The sequence below is a fragment of the Colias philodice genome, chromosome 6 (genome assembly GCF_061535455.1).
Source record: "Colias philodice isolate Cphi_HAF_F1 chromosome 6, ilColPhil1 Martin Lab GWU primary, whole genome shotgun sequence".
In the NCBI taxonomy this organism is placed as follows: Eukaryota; Metazoa; Arthropoda; class Insecta; order Lepidoptera; family Pieridae; genus Colias; species Colias philodice.
The window spans coordinates 3,239,117-3,259,649 of NC_143091.1; the positions used below are offsets into that span (position 1 = coordinate 3,239,117).

At 34.3% G+C, this 20,533-nt stretch overlaps 1 protein-coding gene across 8 annotated transcripts; it reads left to right on the top strand.

The window, feature by feature from the left end:
• Positions 1 to 18,518, top strand: Gyg (glycogenin 1). 8 transcript variants are annotated; one of them, XM_089696076.1, is made up of 10 exons: positions 1 to 152; positions 5,545 to 5,680; positions 6,549 to 6,723; positions 11,092 to 11,254; positions 11,522 to 11,645; positions 12,531 to 12,702; positions 13,721 to 14,968; positions 15,266 to 15,602; positions 15,948 to 16,751; positions 17,765 to 18,518. In XM_089696076.1, the coding sequence occupies exons 1-10, from the start codon at positions 146 to 148 to the stop codon at positions 18,214 to 18,216; spliced, it is 3,618 nt and encodes a 1,205-aa protein (XP_089552202.1). In that variant the 5' UTR covers positions 1 to 145; the 3' UTR covers positions 18,217 to 18,518. The 8 variants fall into 8 exon arrangements, with proteins under 8 accessions (XP_089552202.1, XP_089552206.1, XP_089552208.1 ...); XM_089696080.1 differs by having other exon boundaries at positions 13,721 to 13,964; positions 14,442 to 14,968; positions 15,266 to 16,751; XM_089696082.1 differs by having other exon boundaries at positions 13,721 to 13,772; positions 14,442 to 14,968; positions 15,266 to 16,751.
• Positions 18,519 to 20,533: the final 2,015 nt, after the last annotated feature.

Below are 20,533 nucleotides of genomic sequence, written 5' to 3' on the forward strand. Positions count from 1 at the left end.
GCGTGCGGTATCACAGGGACTTGGAGAGGTCGCGGTTGGTTAGTTGAGCACATTGCTTGCATTTGCTGCGCGAAGAGCGCGTGTAGTTCGTTATTATCCAGAGGTGACTAGAACTGTCACATACGAGACTACACCCGGCCACAAAATGTCAAGTAAGTTTGCAGTGAAATGTTTTTTTTTTTATATATGCATAATCAAATAACGAATATTAAATTATAGTATTGCTTCTATAATCTGGATTCGGCATCGAATTATTTGAATTGTAAATACTTTCATCCAATTAATATTTGATTGTAAAAATTTCATGAATACAAGGGTAGACAAAAATTAATTGTAATTAGGTATTAACTCGACAGTAAAATGTTATTCAAATTAGAATCTGATTTATTTTATTGAAATGCTTACTTACTTGCTTGCTTACTTTTTTTTTTCAAGACGTTATTCGAGGTATTTAAAATAGGAATCGTTTTTTATATAAATATACGGAATTCGATAGTTAGATCCTTAGACAGAGAAAGATCTATATGAATATAAATGAATTTAACTTGTTATTCTGGGTATCTTCTAAAGGTCAAGTCTATCTTCTTTGTTATGCAATTGTTATACCCGGCAAAATTACTCTTGGGGTTCCTAACAATCATAAGTATTTTTAGTGGGCTATTTTTAAAAGGATTCTTAAAATTTACGATGTAGGTAGTTAGGTACAAATAAATTCTATAAATTGTGCTATATAACAAGTAAATAGTAGATTGAAATCAAAAATTTTAATCTTATATATAAAAATGAATCCCAAAATGTGTTGGTAAGCGCATAACTTGAGAACGGCTGAACCGATTTCGATAATTCTTTTTTTATTATATTCCTTGAAGTACGACGATGGTTCTTATGTAGAGAAAACGTAAATATGTACCACGGGCGAAGCCGGGGCGGACCGCTAGTTAATCATAAATGCCAAAATTGTTTACTTTAAAAATGTATGTCATTAATCATCGACCATCTCAACCTTGCGTTTTATTTAGTTTATAAAATGATCTCTATTAGACTCTTCACTCAACACGTATCACAGTCACTTTGTATTAAATTGCCAGAACACTGTATTGTGAATATGCTTCTGTTGTAATAAATATGTCTAATGATTAAGTATTTTGATAGAGTAAATTTAAAATAATATATTTTCTGATATGATAGACCTATGTCTAACATGATTCTTGATTTTATTAACCGACTTCAAAAAAGGTTTTTAATTCGACGGTATTTTTTTTTTTTTTTTGTATATTTGTTACGCGATTACTCCGGCAATTCTAAACCGATTTGAATAATTCTTTTTTTATTTGGTAGGTCATACGTCAGAGGTGGTCCCATTGTCACCAGGTCAGGATCTGATGATGGGATCCCGGGAAAATCGAGGGAAACCCTCAAATTTTGTAGGCATATACACTGTTTATCAGAAATTATTTAAATTTGTACATATAGGTATAGTCTTGAAGTCGGTTTTTGTTTTTTTTCTAAAAACTTACTTTATTATTTCATACATATTCTATGCGATGTGTTGTTTAACAAAATAAACAACAGCTACGTACTTGTTTTGTAGAAATAATATAGGTAAGAAGCTTATCTGAATCCCATATTATCTATAAACGTACTAAAAATTATGAATAACTCATTACTCAAGTCGCGCACTCCCGAGCTAAATACGTATGTGTTATCAGATTATTCTTTACGATTGTAAACACTATTGCTATCAACTTGTAAATGCCTATAATGTGTATAAATACAACTCTAATTTTCTTATCAATCATTTCAATTGCAATGATCTTGACCACGATTTTCTCTGTTCCACTCATGTTCAATGTCGAATTTGCTATGCTATGAATTGACCCCAGATTGATTTATTAAGACTCGGGTTCAATATTGAATTTTGATCAATATATAAGTCAGTTGTACATAATAATATATATGTATTTTGTAGGATCCCAAATTTAATGTTATTTTGCAAATTAAAATCAATTTAGCTACTTTGTAAAAATTGAAATGCATATCTAAATGAACTGAAGATATTGGGTAAATAAAACCGGCCAAGTGCGAGTCGGGCTCGCGCACAAAGGGTTCCGTAGCAGCAAATATAATAAATTACAGTTAAATCAACCTATCTCAAAAACTATAAGAGATACTTTGATCAAACCAAAAATCGTTGAAAGAGTTAATTAGCATGCATCACCTCTATTTTTTTTAGAATTTTATACCCCGTAGTTATAAAAATAGAGGGGGGGGGACATACTTTTTACGACTTTGAGAGCTGATATCTCAAAAACCGTTCACTTTAAGAAAAATGTTTTTTAGAAAACTTTATATCATTTTAAAAGACCTTTCCATTGATACCCCACACGGGTATGTACATCGAAAAAAAAAATTTCATCCCTCAGTTACATGTATGGGGGGCCCCACCCCCAATTCTTTTTTTTACTATTTAGTGTCATATTTTTGTAGCGGTTCATACAACACATATTCCCATCAAATTTCATCACTGTAGTACTTATAGTTTCCGAGTAAATCGGCTGTGACAGACGGACAGACGGACAGACGGACAGACGGACATGACGAAACTATAAGGGTTCCGTTTTTGCCATTTTGGCTACGGAACCCTAAAAAATGATTGTCTAATAAGACTGCTTATTATTAGAGATCGGTTAATTCTTCTAATTAGAATATTATATTGTTAGAGTTTAAATATATAAGTAGGTATATCTAGGAGCAATATAGTGCATAATAGCAACTGTATGATGATATTAATTTATTGAGATCGGCGTTTTGCTTGTTTAAGTCCTGTCGGACCGGCCGGCAGCCGCACCTAAATAGAAACCACAGGGACATTGCTCCCATGTCCCGAGCATCTGATCCTTCGTCTTTACTCTTAAGTGCCTTATTGGGGTTTCGTTATACCATACCTACATCTATTTAAAGATCACCAGACATCGCTGCTGTAATTGAAACAACATCCTGGTATAAATATTTTATGAATGCTATAATGTTGCTATATCCTTGAATCAGTATGATAAAAATATGCAGTCCATTCCAGCAAACATACTCAAATAACATAGTATTGATTATTCTGTACGGCGATGAAATCTTTTCCAAGAAGAGAAATGGTTTCGAATTATTGACCGATGTCGTGTTTATGGGTTCAAGTTCACAATTTTATAAATGGCATTCTGTTCACAGAACCTATTTTGTTTGGGAAGCCTCACGAATTTAATTTTGTTATCAGTAGATAATCTTTTAATATCTACTATTTAAATGTTAATATTATCAAAGATTTTATCTCCGATTGTTTTGAATTAAATATAAATCTGGTTAATTAATATGGACGATCTAAATTCTAATGCATTAAGAAAATATTGCGAAGAAAAAAAACACTAAAAGCCAAATAAAATAGCTAAAATATTTCATATATGTAGCTATAAATTTTTTAAATAGAAGCAGTCGAGTTAATGAAAGAAATGTTAAAATTTATATGGATACTGGTTGATTTAGAAGTATCTACAAAAACAACATAGAAAGTTTTTAAGTACTGAAACTTTTATCATGAGCGGAAGGAAATTCGAGATTACGTACAATGACGTTAATTGCCTATTATGTATCTTGTATGATGCACACGAATGCGCATAACATGGCCACGGAATAACTGACGCCATCCAGTATTTTTATTTTGGATTTTATTTCTGTCGCGCTATTTTGGAATAGAACGCGGACAGAATGTGCTCTTGTCTACAAGGAGCAGCCATGTAAAGGCCCACGCACACCGCACCGAGACATTCACGTGAATAACTCAGAAGATATGCAATGTGCAAAGTTCTTTATTTTTCACTAGAGACGCTTCGGTGAATTGGATGCTTATCATTTTTACACACCCACACATAACAGCTGGTCTTTGACAGAATCTTTTTCAGTAACTGGTCTCGAGTTGATATTTCTCGCAAATATGTGATAGAAACTTACAAAAGAAAATTACTTTTTGCACTATATGTACTGTTTCCACTGCATAGAAAATTTGTTTTGCTTCTATAAAGCGTTTACTACAGTAACTTCTAAATGCCTGAATAGATTTTTGATTAATATCAACTTTAACCCTCGTTACGTTATGTAGGTACCCTCCTTCCAAGTCAGATAAAAACCATCAAATTTTTCAAATTAATAAAAAAAATAAAAAAAAATAAAAATAAAAATCATTTATTGATCAATTTGTGGGTTAGGTACAAACATGTAACATTTGGACCCCAAACTAGGACAGCCTGTATTTTGGGGTCCACCTTCCTTAATGACACAATAATAACAAAACTATAGCATAATATTAACTTAAATAATGATTTAGGTATAAAAGAACAATAAAAAAGTAAAATGTTCATCGTTGCTATAATGATAATGTTGCTATAAGAATAATATTTCTAAAATCCTGGATACCATATAAAAATGTCGAACCAAAATAACATTTAAAGATACGGTTTACAACCACTAAGCGAAATAAGTAAATTTTCTTTAAATTAACTTATCATTCCTTGTTCTTAGAAAAAATAACAATAACAAAAAAATTAAAACCATCCTAACTACTATATTAATACATGACCCAGTTGCAAAAAATGTTTCATACAGTAAAATGTTAAAAGAAAATACGCCGCACGCGCAAGAAGCGCCAAGATTGTAAATTAGTTACACACGTGCCAATATATTTAGTACCAGTGGGATCTATGACCACGTCACCAGGAGGAGCAAACTGCGCACTTCCTTAAGCATCTAATGAGGAACCAACAACAGGCGCTACATTAAAATCCAAATTTATGTTTATTCCAGGCAGTGATACTATATTTTCGATATTTACGTCGTTGGCAGTTAGAATTAGCTTATATACATGCGTGTTCGGATATAATAATGATGTTTATTTTCCGTGACTAATGGCATTTGGTACTTTTAGTGTAACATTTGCATCTCGAATGCATGTGATAGGTACTTGAGTGGTTTTCGCTCCATTCGTCTATCTGATATATATTATAAAGGCGAAAGTTTGTATGGATGTATGGATGTTTGTTACTCTTTCACGTAAAAACTACTGAACCGATTACAATGAAATTTAGCACACATATAGAGGGTAACTTGGATTAACACATAGGATAGTTTTTATCCCGGAAATCCCACGGGAACGGGAACTATGCGGGTTTTCCTTTGCAAACGCGGGCGAAGCCGCGGGCGGAAATCTAGTGAAACAATAATGTGAAAATATAGGTATACATATACCACAGTCAGGTCTGAAGATATCGTAAATTGTAATTCAATATTCCCATTTTATTGCTTTTATCCTTAAACCCGTTTAGGTCGAGCAGACTCAATAAATTCTTCCCTTGTACGTATTCCTATACGCAGCTTGTATACTTTATTGGATTACTCCTGCATAATTCGAAGGATAATACACTGAAGGAGACTACAAATAGGATTATTGCCCTATATAAGAGCGTTAAGTTTTAAGAGTGGGATCTTATTGAGGATTTGTTTCAGACCGAGCATGGGTAACACTGGCCACAAACGACTCCTATGGTCTGGGAGCCTTGGTTCTGGCGCATTCTTTGCGACGCGTCGGCTCCACTTATCCGGCCGTGATTCTCATCACACCGTCCGTGACTGATGCTATGAGGTAGGTACATATTGCAATACAAAATTAATTAGTAGATAGATATATACTCCCTGCGATGTGTGTGTTTTTCTATTTATACAAGCGGATCATTAGACCGTATTAAATTATCTATGTATTGATGTCGTTAAGGAATTAAGGATACATATAACGGAGCGTTTTTGAATATTTAGATAAAATCAACTTGCTTTCAATATATTTTAAGATGATCTGAAGCAAAATATTGAGGAAGAATATCTCACAAGTAAAAAAATAACATTCCGGATTAATTAATACAAAAATTTATTGTTTGTTACTCAATGCAACTGACTTATGCGAAAGGACATAGATGTGTTTGATCTGTTACTATAGGTACATAGGCTCTTCATCTGTTACTATAGGTACATAGGCTCTTCTTTATCGAGAGATACGAAAATTAATCTATGACAATTATTATAAAATATACTTTATGAACTTGTATTTGAAATAAATTAAATATATTTTACCATAAATTATTCCATTCAATCATACATACGATATATCAAAAATATCTCAAGAGTAGGTATTACGTCTTCGAGGTGCCATAAAGTAATATTACATCACTGGGAAGCTGTTGCTGATCCCAAATAGTAAACAAGACGTAATGTTTTAGAATTTAGATAAATATTTGATATACATACATATACATATATTATATACTTGTTATGCATTTTATAATCAACGAGTGTGACCTTGACCCATACCAGCTGTTTACAATTCGTAATATTTAAATTCTCATTACAAACAATTCTAAAATGACTAGGACACATATCTATAAAATCACTGGGATCATTTAAAATAAAATTTTCTACAACCAAATATGTCAGGAAACGTTTTTCACAACTACCCGCAGGGACCGTCTTCGCGCAGTATTTGCTGATGTCATTACAGTTGACGTGTTGGACTCGCAAGATGCAACACATTTGGCACTCTTGCAGCGGCCAGAACTAGGAATAACCTTTACAAAGATCCATTGCTGGAACTTAACGCAGTACGATAGATGTGTGTTCCTCGACGCTGATATTTTGGTAAGTTGTTATGTAAATTGTAAGGTAGAAATATTGTTTAATGTTGAGAGCTCGGACCCGATTTCTCATATCACCCATTATAAAAGTTATTCTAGGTTACTAATCCAGAAGAAAAAGGTTTTTTACTTTTAGCAATATGTGTACCATAATTTGTTCCACTTATTATTAAGGTGATGAATTAATTTTTCTAACATTTACGGCCCTTTTCAAACCTTCGTAATTTTTATATTATTAAAGTTGTCGTGATGAAAATTCTTGACAAGAAAGTTCAATAGTAACACAATACGTCTACCGTTTTAGAAACATGATTCCATGATATTTTCTCGATAGAAAAAAAATACAAAGTTCTCATTGTTATTTTTTTATAATCTCTGGCATCTTCAAAATAACAAACGTAAAGTTACGACTTTTTGGATATTAACTATAAAATATACAACCTATACGTCTACCGATTTAGAATTTTGAAATATGCGATGGTTTTGAAATAAACAAGAAATACTTGAAATTAGCGCGCGACCAGCCAATATAGCGAGAGCCGCCCTGTACCTTCCTACCCCGATCGCTGCACGAGTCATTCCCGCTACGGCCGTCACACGGGGAACTTGTGTCGCTCGCGCAATCGTAAAAAAGGGTGACAACACGATAAGACAAAATGAGACAAATGGGGACAATAAAGAAAATAAGAAGAAGAAACATAAAGGTTGGAGAAAAAAGAATGCTTACAATTGGAACAAATTAATGAAGAAGTTGGTTTTATTTTAAATTTGATGATAATTGTATTATAGACGATGTTTGATATGTACCCCTGTTTTAAGTACATAACGAATGTGTAAGATTTTTTTCATTTATAGCATAGATAATCTTTTCAGAAATCCGGAATCCAGAAGGAAAATAAACCCACTGATTGTTCACAATGTGAACCCACTCCTTCGTAAGTACCTTTATTCAGTCAAAAATGTATGTTATCAACGTTCTACTGGTTTTATCGCATGATTCCATTTTTAGCAAAAAGCAACAAAGTGCAAAGAAATAAAAAATCATGGTGAACTTAGTGGAAGTATGGCGGACGTGATATGGAACAGGAGCTCATTGGAGTAGTATTATATTTAAAAAAAATACGAAAAAATTTCAAGAATTACATTTCTTAGTAGGTGGTAGATAAGTACTTATGTTGTATAAAGAATTTGATGTTGATATTTATTTCATTTATACTTACTACACCTGTGCGGGAAATTGCTTAGTACTAAAACAGGTTTATATTCATATTTACATAGTAATGTGAGTTTTAATTTCGAAAAATTTTGTGTAAGTATATTAAATTGAGTTCCTGGGTGATCTGGAAACACAATTGGGCCCAGAAGATGGCGCTGCAGTCACTCCTCCTAATCACATGAACCGATTTGGATGAATATTTGTGTGCACATTTCATTGTTGTGGGATGATTGGTTGATTCGTTTTCACATTAGCTAATATAATGTATTTTTGTTGTAAACTTAATTTAATGTTTATAATACATTATTATTGGTATAAATAAGCCAGTGTTCGTCTCACATTGCTGTACCTGCCTACCTACCCTACCAGGGCCTAACTTTGTTCTGGCTATTTTATTTTGATTATTTGTAATGAATAATTACAATTATAATAGAGTGCAAAAAATAAATACATGCGTCAATATATTTTGTGTTTTTTTTAAAACAATTTTTCTATTTAAAAAAATATCATTCCGACCGCGGCTTTGCCCGCTTGGAATTAGGTTATATCGTGAATCCTGTTTTATCCCACAGAAGTGTTCAGTTCGGATAAAAAGTATCCTATGTGTAAATCCAGGCAATTAGCTATATTTTATCAAAATTGGTAATGTAGTCTTGACGTGATTAAGTAACAACTAACAAAAAAATATACAAATTAACATCCAAAGTTTCGCATCAGTTTTACTGTATTAGTGATATCTTCCACTCTTGACTTTGACTGAAAAGAATTAGGGTTTATAACTTCTTTCAGAAATAGTACCTTTCATTTCTGGGCATGATGTAATATCTACGTCAGCATCAAATTCTATCTAAATCAATTCAGTAGTCCGCGTTATTGATTACCATTTCATTTTTTCAGAGTAACAATATTTTTTGTTATTTTAAAGATTATTTATAACCTGTATTATTTTGTAATAAAGTAAACATTACGAAATAATAATAATTATTAATAATGTCTAAGTAGTTGTTGGAAAGAAGATTATTTGTTTATAAGCAAGAAAATAAAACCAATAAATCAACAATTGAATAAATGTATAACAATATTATAACTGTATGACGACTCCATACATGTTTGTCCCGAGTCGGCCAGCGGCAGCGCGGCGAGTTTGCAAGAATGACTTCGCGCACACCCGCGTTCGCGATAGCGAGCTATTAGACTCCGCCCGCCAAGCAGTGGATTTTTTTTTGTGTATCGTCTTAACCAAGGTTTAAATTGTAGGACGATTAACCCAGCGGTGGCGGGCTACGTGGCTAGTGTGAGAGGGATTTGTTATTTGGTTAAATTAAAACTAGATTTCACACTAATTAATTTATTGCTAAAATTGCTTTAATCTTTGAATTTTCATGATTAGGGAAAAAAGAGTGGGAATATTGTAATAAAAATTACGAGCGATGGAAGTTATATTGTTATGTGTTTCGAGTTATTCTTAAAATAACAAACTGAAATTGTTTATACTTAAAGTTTGTTTGTGTGTATTATGCACAACATTTCTAAAGACGAGTATCAAAGTGCAATTAAGATTAACTTGTGCGTGGTTAGCGATTCACAAGACTATCTATTATTTAAGTATAGAGATATAGAAATAATTACCTGTAAACAATTCCTATTTAACATAGTGTTTTTTTTTATGTTTCTCACCCTTGTCTCACCTGTCATCATTCTTATTCATCGAGTAAAAATTTGATCATATTTAGCGGTTTATGGCGAGCCTAATTATTTTTTATCTTGTATGATAACGTAAGCTTAGTCAATCGATGTTTAGATGATATTAATTAATATTGTAGTATTTACCAAAAGTGCAAGAATATGTTTAACAAATATTGATTTTGTTTGATTTACCGAACATAAGTACGCGCATTAGCAGTGGCAATTAATACTGGATCGACAGCAGTACTGAAGTCGTAAAATCTATTTCCATTGTAATTGTTTACACGATAAGAAAGTCAATGTTAACGGATGTGGATGGCAGCAGTAACACGAGATGCGACGAACAGCCCCGGCCCAAATATTTTTTTCTAACTATTTTGGACGCGTGCCAAAGTCATAATATACTTTTCCCACTATTTTCCCTAGCTACTAATAAAAGTGCCTTACACTACACATCGTCGCCTTTTTAAACGTTTTTATTGATGTTTCATAACCGCTATAATATTATGATTAAACAATGATTGAATAATGTACTGTTGAATATTAAATATTGGTGATAGCGTCTGGTGATCCATTGAGCAAGGTACTCAGTTTTTATCGCGGGTTATTATGTCAACTGAAGTTACGATAAAAGTATAATCGATAAATATTTTGAGGAGGTATCACGTGTATCGAGCTCTGCCATGAATATTTGCGATGATTTGTACGTGCAAAATAATTAATTTTGCATGTTTATTAGATTTGATACGATATCTTTACATCATTTTGGATGTTGGTAGGGAAATTAGAACTTTATTAGAACTATGACCCTATAGTTATTTTTGTATGTTTTTAATTTAGATTTGTTAAACATAACAGCGAACAAAACAACATCTAAAGCGAAGGAAAATTTTCTTGAAACATCGCTATTTACGAAAACACTTGAAATTTTTAATTGATAAATTGAGGCGCCTTTTCTTGTAGGAAATTAGTTTTCTTTCTTCAGCAGTAAATATGACCGGACTTTTAGTCTATTATAAATATCAAAGAGACTAAATCAATCGTAATAAAATATGTGATTAATTTCCACCTCCACTATTTGATATTTGTCACCTACAAAGAAGATGTCGGCCTAATTTTAAGAACTGTCCCATGTGAAAGACATGCACCTGTTTAAGATCTTAATGATTAACACATTTTGGCTAAAATTAATTATTTCTTTTCATTTTAAAGAAAATATTTAGGTACTTACTTTGTTATTTTCGGAACGGTTTTCAGTATTAAACACTGAAAGCCTTTAAATTTCTGAACTATCAATTTCAGAAATTAAATAAATCATATCAATCATTGATCCATTTTTAGATTAGGAAACCTAGGAGTATATGTGCCTGTACAATTTCGATCATTTTAGAATAGGAAAACGCCTATATATTTTTTCATAGTCTCCTGGGTATGACACGTTCTTTACATAGTCTTGCTATCACTCGACAGGTGGTCCAAAACTGTGATGAACTCTTCGAAAGGGAGGAACTGTCTGCCGCCCCAGATGTCGGCTGGCCAGACTGCTTCAACTCCGGAGTGTTTGTCTTCCAGCCCTCCGCAGACACATTCAGTAGACTGATCACATTCGCGCAGGAGCGCGGTAGCTTTGATGGTACGGAACATATTATTGACTTTTTTGTGAATGTAATTGGTGTTTTGTTCAATATTTTTAGCACTTATCGACATAGATTTTGGGGAGATTACTATACTTTATTAGTACTTAATATGATTTATGGAGTTTTGGGATGGATTGACTCGATTTAACAAAAGTGCATTACAGTATGTACTTATTAATTGATTCATCTGTCTCAATATAAATTGTCTTATATTTCTCTAAAAGGTTTCTAGCATTGTAGCAATCCCAAATTGTCCATTCCAGGAGGTGACCAAGGACTGCTCAACTCGTTTTTCTCTAGCTGGTCTACGGATAATAACAAACGCCTGCCTTTCCTCTACAATGTGACCTCAGCCGCTTTCTACTCGTACTTGCCCGCTTTAAAACAGTAAGTACCCGTGCATTCTAGGGCATATTATGTGGGATAACTTGCTCTATCTAGCATATGGAATATTAGCGTACTTGCAGATTATCATTTACAGTTATATTTTTTCTATTTAATATAAAATAGGTTTACCATATTATTGCGATACTTGCAAAGTCTCTTGCCGTACATTTAAAAATAAGATGCCTATTTATCAATGTTTAAAAGTACCTATTGGGTAAATACTAAAATAAAAAAATAAAAATCTTTATACGTCAATTTTCGACTTCAGAGGTAATTTCATCTCCAGACCTACTGATCCGATTTCCACATTACCGACACATAAATAGCATCAGCTGATAATCTTTATATTGTGTCAACTTCTTTCATCACTTGAATTGTGTAAAAATGCACATGCATATTGTTTGAACTACATAAAACTCGGTCCGTCTATCACGGTGGTTGCACCTTTTCACATTAACCTCATAAATGTGATTTCCATTGGAGATAAGCAACTGGTTTTTTAATATCGTCAATGGTTTCGTGAAATGGTTGACAGTTTTCTAGAATTCTTTAAAATGAAAATTAGTTTGAATCGTTTTTGTTGGACAATAATTTCTAATTTATTCGAATATGGTCATTAAACTATTAATACAAATAAAAACAAATTTACGGGCAATTGATTTTTCTCGAGCTCGCATTATGAATTTTTATTGCTTGTTCCATACCTTTTAAATTTTTCTTGATGAGAAAGAAAAGAGGAAATAAATCAAATGCTTATGTATCACGAACATCTCCGTGATACTTTTCCGAAAGTCGGTGAATACATCATCCTAACTTTTCCTAGTTTAAATATAACGCCATCGAGTAAATTGAGCAAAAATATTAAAAGGTACAATTAATTTCCAGTTACGGGCAAAACTTGAAAATTATCCACTTCATCGGTCCAGCCAAGCCTTGGCTGCAAAACTATAACTTTGAATCTCAAAGCGTAGACGCGCCAGAGCATTTGAAAGGATTCCTGCAACTATGGTGGGACTTGTTCACTTCCCAAGTTCATACGCAACTTGATGTGTCTATGGTAAGTGAGATTTTTTTTCTATGTTTTACCTAGATAACTTTTGGTTTCAAAATGTGTAGGAGTTAGGAACAAATTTATTAAGGTATTTTTTATTTCGACATTTTGCGGGTAGTTAAACGTACAATATGGTGACTGTGTGTGGAGAAAAATTAAATTGATATACTACTCGAGAATTAGGTATCAATTAGATATTCTAAGAAACATTAGAATGATTGATGCAGGCTAAAAATAGATTCGTTCTTTTTTCCTACACGAGATGATGTATACGATATCATGACACAATTTCCAATAAAACGATACATAGATAGAGTTACAGATTTAGTATCAGTTACCACAGTGTAATATAATCCGATGTCAATACCGCAATTTCTTGATCACTTACCGCAATCCGTCGGTCGTGATCCATAACATCTCTTTATGATTCATTTACGTTTGATCCGTTAAACTGAATAGTCAATATGTTTCCCAAGCATACTCAATTGGAAATTTGTGAAGAGGTGAGGTTTAAACATAGTTATAGAATACCATTCGATTATTTTCTATCTACCTATACTTCTGGCCTATTTTGCAATTAGATTTTTTTGAACTTTCTCCTTATGCTTGTATACCCCAAAAGCACTTCTTTGAGTTTTTTCTTTGCGCATTTGAGATGTTTCTCCAAAATACTAACATTTTCTAACGTTTTGTATACGTACATATTTGTTTGCTTTTGCACGGTTTAACGATTTAGATTTGGCTTGTATTAGATGGTGTTGGTATTTTGGCGAAAAATCACCGTTTTATAAACATACAAGTAAACATATTTAATCATTGCTACTGTAACTATTTACAATATGTCGAATGTGTAGTTTTTAAATAATTAATTATCAATAATTTTACTTGTATGTTTATGTAACGGTAAGTTTTTGCAAATTTACTAATCTTAGCTTGACTTAAGCTTTTTGCACTGCTACTTGTGCGTGAAGCTTCTTTCAAGAATATGCATGCTACCGATGTGTTTTGTACCTTTAATTAATAGGCCCACTTTGAAGAACCATCGCCAGAGGGTCATTTTGATAGTGAAACTGTCGGTGAGCAACCCCATGACTATTTTGAACAAAGACTAGATCAATCAACGTATCAGCCTACACTGGATCCCACGTCCGAATTTCCTTGGCATCATCCTGATAAACAATTCGTGGAACAAGAGCAAAGCGAACAACCACTAGACAAAAATGAATTTTATGATCCTTGGGATTTGTACAGTGGATTCATTTTGCCCAGTAAGGATGACTCCCAAGAAAGGGGAGAAATAATAAACAAACAAATTTGGAATGACATACAACATGTACCTCAACAACAAGTTTCAGCAGATGCGTATTCACGTAATCAATTCATTACATACGCACAAAATAATCCGGATACAAATCACTATGAACACAACCATTATCAGAACAAACACATTTGGGATAGCATACCATCACATTTACCTCAAGAAAACATTTCAGCAGATGCATATTCACATAATCAATTCACTTCATACACACAAAGTAATCCAGATACAAATCAATACAATCACTATGAACACAACCATAATCAAAACAAACATATTTGGGATAATATATCATCACATGTTGCTTATGAACCCATTCCGGTAGTTGCGCACTCAAACAATAATTTCATTTCACACACACAAAATAATTCAGATACAAATGAACATAATTATTATGAACACAACGATAGTCGGGAACATTTTTCAGATCATGCACCATGGATTGATAACCAAACATCATTCGACCATCATGATCACAATGACCACCATGAGCATCATGACCATCATTATGAAGAAAATCATAAAGACCATAACATTTTTAGTATTGAAGAGCCTCAAAATGATCACTTTAAAAATGAATACAATACATACAGTTATAATAAAGTTGAAATTCAAAAGTCCCCAGCGTATCCTATTAATCAAAATAAATCCAAACATGCTTATTGTATTCACATGGACTATGAAAAGCCTTGTATGAAACGTGGCAAACATAAATACAATGAGGGAATAAATGGGGATGTAATATACGTAGACGAAATATATGATGATGTCATACCCAGGCATCCCTACGATGGATTTTACTTGAGACACAGAGCAACCATCGATTCACGTGGAAGAAAAATTTGTACTCATCAAATAACTTTAAGGTCACCTTCTCCCCCACCTGAAAGCTTTGAAGAAAACAACGCAGTGGAATCTCTGGAAAATGGGTTTTTATCAGAAGAGGAGGATGAAGTAAGTGAGATTTTTCAAAATTTGTTGAAACTTTAATGGTATGTAATTTTGTTTTTTTTTAAGTATTGTTTTCTAGCATCAAAAGATAAAGATATCTTCTTAATTTTCCATGTATGAAATACATAAAACTGCTCCTAGATAATGCCACTGCCTGCTTTCAATATTAATTTGCATGCTCACGAATCAAGTAGTTAGTTACTTCTATTAACAAAATATTAATTTCATTTGTATTATTTTTCAGCGTGACGATTATATACTGTTATTGGTTTAAATTAATTCTCTTTTCCATACTTTCAGACTGGCGTAGCTGGAAATTTAGCACGAGTCCAACCTGGCACACCTCTACAAAGGGAAGCAATAGATGAGCTCGCCAGACGCCAGGGTTGGGAGTCAGGCAACATTGATTATATGGGCGCCGACTCCTTCGCTAATATTTGGGCTAAAATATCCCAAACATTAAACGAAGGACCCTCCTCGCCACCTAAGCAGCCATCACCCCCTAAGGATTCTCCTCCAGTATCAGAGGAACCCGCTAAAGAAGTTGCTGAAGAATTAGCAGAAAAAGTAGCTGAAGCAACACTTTCCGACATCCCTGATATACCAGTTCCAGCGAGAGAAGCAATTAACGCCGCAGGTAAAATGAGTGACACATCTAGTTCAATAACTATTCCTCAGATAGCGCCCGATGCTTCTATTGCAGAAGCCGACATAAAGACTGAAACTTCTACGGCGCCTAATGAGACAGTGGTAGCCGCTGAAATTTGTCAGTCCCTCGATGCAGTTCCGTCCGAAACTTCTAAAGGAGAAACTACCCTTGAATCGGTAGCACCTAAGGAAGATGTAGCCCAAACAAGTGCCATTCCGGTTTCGTCCCCTGTATTGCATGAAACACAACCTCTAGAACCCGCATCTTCTGAAACCAAGGACGCGCATGAAGTTGAAAAAATGCATGAGAATGACATACCCAAAACCGATTCAGTTTCAGAAAAACCAGTCGATGTGCATGCTGCTCAGCCTGTAGCAGAAAATCCCACTGAATCATCTCCGCCGCAGTTAATTGAAGCCGTTTCTGTAAAATCTCCAGAATTGGCATTAGAACCACCAGTTGCTGTACCCCAAGAAGATATTATTCCAACTGTAATCAGCGATGTGCATGAATCCAAACCATCACAAGAAGCTAGCGAATCATCTAAAGTGGAATGTGGAGTAGACGCCCCCGAATCAAAGCCTGCACCAGAATCCGAATCAATTCCTACTGTTGTGCATGAATCCAAACCTGCGCAAGAACCTAGCGATGCATCTAAAGTGGCATGTGCAGCAGAAGCTACCGAAGCAAAACCTACGCCAGAATCCGAATCAATTCCTAGTGTTGTGCATGAACCCAAACCAGCGCAAGAACCCAGCGATTCATCTAAAGTGGAATGTTTAGAAAAAGCTCCCGAGTCAAAGCCTGCTCCAGAATCTGAATCAATTCCTACTGTTGTGCATGAATCCATACCAACACAAGAAGCAGATGTCCCGAAAATTGAAGCCATAAATCCTATTGCACCCGTTCCAACTGAAACTCCGAGTCTCGAGGTGCAAGAACCTTCAGTTCCAGAAGCTGATATCCAAAAACCAGTAGCCACTCCTTCCGAAACACCGAAGCCGGAATCTATTTCCGCGCCTTCTGAACCACAGCAGGATAAAACTACCGACAAAACGGATGCTCCTGCTTCCGACAGTCCTCCTTTAGCCAACACTCCATCTCAAGAAGAAATACCTAGTGTCACTGCTGCCAAATGTGAGTAAAAGCGCTTACATCGTGCCGTCATCGGCTTGTCGAACGGCTTTGCATTCAAATCTCACCGAGTTAATTTTGCAGTTTTCATATTCTTAACTAATATTTTTTTTGTTTTCGTTTCACGGATATTGTATAGAATTGTTCCGTGGAACGATGTCAAGTTTTCTTTTGTGCCGTTTTGTGTTTTTTTCTTTGGTTTTTATGTTACTTTACTGAGCATACGTTTCAAAATTTCGTTGTATTTCACCCAGCTCTCGAGGAGGCAGCCCAAGAGACGCGGCTTTGATACAGGTAATGATAACAATGGCACTTGGACACAACGCAACATTGCGATTCCATTACATTTTCATTTAATCATTGAAACATCTGTAGCTTTAAATATTTGCACCACTGATTTCATTAAAACGTCATTAAATATAAATTCATGCGTCCCTGAAATAACTTTAAATATCTACGTACAATTGTTGAATTGGCAGATGTTGGGTAGCGTCCAAGTGAATGCAATATGTAGGTGCGGTCAATGTCATCATCCAACGATTCTAATTTCGGGATAAGACTTATTTTTACATCAAAATAGTCGTAAGGTATTTGTAATTTATCAAAACAAAAATGAGATGACGTTGTGCTAAATCAAATTTCTATGTTCTATCTTTCTTAATAACACTTTTCTTCGTTTTGATTTTGATTTTTCGCTTCCCATTTATCATGAGGTACAAGGAGATTATTGATAGAATTCAAAACTTTTATAAAAAATGAGAAGCTTTTTAATTACTGCATATTAACTTACTGTAAATTTACTATTTATTATAAGATAATAATTTCCTTGTACGTGAGCTATCTATCCGCTGAACTCAAATCTGACTAATCCGCTTGCAATCGTATTAACACGTGGCTATGTTTTCCCTCGACTTGTTCCAGGCCCTAACCGAGCTTGCTCTCTAATGTGACCGCCATACTAACGCCAAGTCTAACCGAAAGAGAGAAATAAAGGCGGGAATAAATTGGTTGTGTAGTGGAGGAGCGTCGTAAGCCGGCGGGGAAGTTGCAGCTGAGCCCGCCCAGCGTGGCCGACCCCTTGCCCACTCCGGACAGCGAGCTGGAGGACGCCGCGTCGCTCGCGCAGTCCATCATCGCCAGCGAGCTGCGCACGCCCACGGTCACGTGCCCCTCGCCGACCCCCCTCGCCTCCCCGCAGCTGCAAGCCCAGCCGGAGCGACTCGACGTCCGCAAACCCGACGTCCCCACGCCACCGGTTGGCGCCGTGTCACTCTCCCAAATCGGCGTCAAGCCTAAAGCGAAACCGACCACTGCCTCGCAAATCGAATCCTCAGTGTCCGAAAAACCGGAGACAGAAGCACCTAAGAAAAAGGTTGTCAAGAAGGTGGTGAAGAAAGACGCCGCGTCTAGTGGCGAAGCGCCCGTGCCTCCTCCGCGTAAGAAAGAAAAGAAGCCTAAGGATAAATGAACGCTTGCGCCACGCTTAAAGTTCCTCTGTGCCATATTGTATCTACCCTTACCTTTATGTTACTGATTATCGTGTATTTAATTTGTGTATCGTAACACTTATATTATGTTAGATTAATTTTATCACTCGCAACTACACGTCCATTTTGTCGTTTTTTAATAAGATGTAATATTCTATTTTAATATGAAAACGATTTAACCGTGATTGATATGTTTTTATGAAGTGTTTAACAATCAAAATATATGAGACGTATTTATTGAATTAAAAATATATGAAATTTTTATATTAAAATCTATTTTCAATTTGAGTGCTTATTATTTATTTTTTCATAAGCTATTTTCAGATATTACAGTATTTAAATCGAAACCTAAATTTATTTCAAAGGTTTACAGTTAACTATTAATTCACCAGTGTGAACAAATTAAATAATCTACACTGAGTATCATTTCAGAGTTATTTTTTGTTTTTTATAGAAAATCCTTTGTTTATCAACGATCATGGACCAAAAAAAAAGATTTTTTTAGGTCCATGTCAACGATGTGTTTAATTATTGGAGACGTAGGCAGAAATAAAATTATAATATTCTATTGAAATTGCAAATAATAATCTTTTCGTTTCTGAGATAAGATATAGGTAGGTAGATCGCAATTTGCAAGAAAGCGACATACCTCCCTATTCAGCGTGTATATATGAGATTCACGTGGAAAGATAACTAAAAACCCTTATAAAAACCTATCTAACAGATAAGCAGATAAAAATAGTTCAAAATAAATAGATTGTCTGGTGAGTAAATGCTGAAAGGGAAACTATTGAACATGATTGAATTAATTATTTGATTATTTGATTGAACTATTGGACATGGGTGACAATGGTTCGAATCATGTTCGAATTTATCCCCGTTTGGTGAGATAGGTAGTTACGGTACACTACACAACTACAGATAATATTGATCCCCGAGTACTAATATAGGGTTTAATTTATCTAGTCTACACTAATATTATAAAGAGGAAAACTTTGTTCGTTTGATTGTAATGACCTATTCATTACAATAAACTACTGGACCGATTTTGATGAAATTTGGCACAGATAATCTTTAGACCCTGAGAAAGAACATAGGCTACCCTTTATTGCGAAATATGTACCACGGGCGAAGCCGGGGCGGAACGCTAGTTATTTATATGGGGCGCTAGTACATATAGCTAGTATATAATAAATACGTCAAAATAAATTTCAATTAACTCGACTATTTTAATAAGTAACTACCCAGGTACTTACATACCTAATTAAAAATAATATTTGCAATTTGATAATTATTATGCACTGACAATTATTAATAAATGTATTTTCTTTCTGTGATTAACCTGGTATAAAGGTACGTGGTACATACCGATTTTAAATAATTAACGTCGGTATAGTTACAATGGAAACACCACACTAGGGAAACACAATTTTTCGAAAATATTTTTACATAGCATTGTAATAATTAATTCTAGTGCATAAAACTACAGATAATATTATAATGCTATACATTATTAGTCCATGCTATAGATACAAGTCTAAAATACGTTGAATTTATTTATTTATTATCCTGTTTAATTGTTTACTTTATTGACATGAGCGTTTTCAAAAAAAAGTGTACCCCTCACTTTCGGCCTGTCCCCTGTGTTTCAAGTCGAATAACAAGTAAAATTTATATGATGGCTAATTATTTTAATGCTTGAAAAGTATTAAATACATCATAATTTGATAAATGCAAATAATTAATTCACGGAAACATTGCGTACTATTTTTTAAATAATCATTTTTAAAACTAAAGTGTCAGTTTTTGGCGTGTCCCCATCCAAGTTCTTCGATGTTAGAGAAGCGATTCTAAAAAGTTTTATACCAAGGTACCATAAGTTTTAGTGTCGTCTAAAAGTACATTTATTTGCGAATCGTCGCATGTAGTTCATAATTAAGGCCTTATAATCGTTTAAAAGCAATTTGATTTCCAAAAATATCTTAAAAAGTGGTACCGATCGGACATGTCGGGTTTATCACGGCTAATAATGCCACTTACAAATTTTAGATTACTATTTGAATTTTATAAATGGCAAAATTATCGTTTACTTTCACCGTCCGCCAATTTAAAAAAGCTTATTTTCAAATACAGTTCGAGTAAAACAGACGTGTTTTGTGAGTGCAACGGCCGTTGCAATTTCTACTGTCTGGTTTGAGACATATTATTACTTGATACAGGTAAGTAAACATCATTTAAATACTTTCAGAAGATGAGCAATATATTCATTAACCGTTATTTACATTTGATAATCAGTGT

Bases quoted from the DNA above. Each gene is read 5' to 3' on its own strand.
- Gyg (XM_089696075.1), top strand. The intron at 11,255-11,521 runs GTACGGAACATA...TGTCCATTCCAG, and splicing joins GGAGCGCGGTAGCTTTGATG to GAGGTGACCAAGGACTGCTC. The intron at 14,969-15,265 runs GTAAGTGAGATT...CCATACTTTCAG, and splicing joins TATCAGAAGAGGAGGATGAA to ACTGGCGTAGCTGGAAATTT.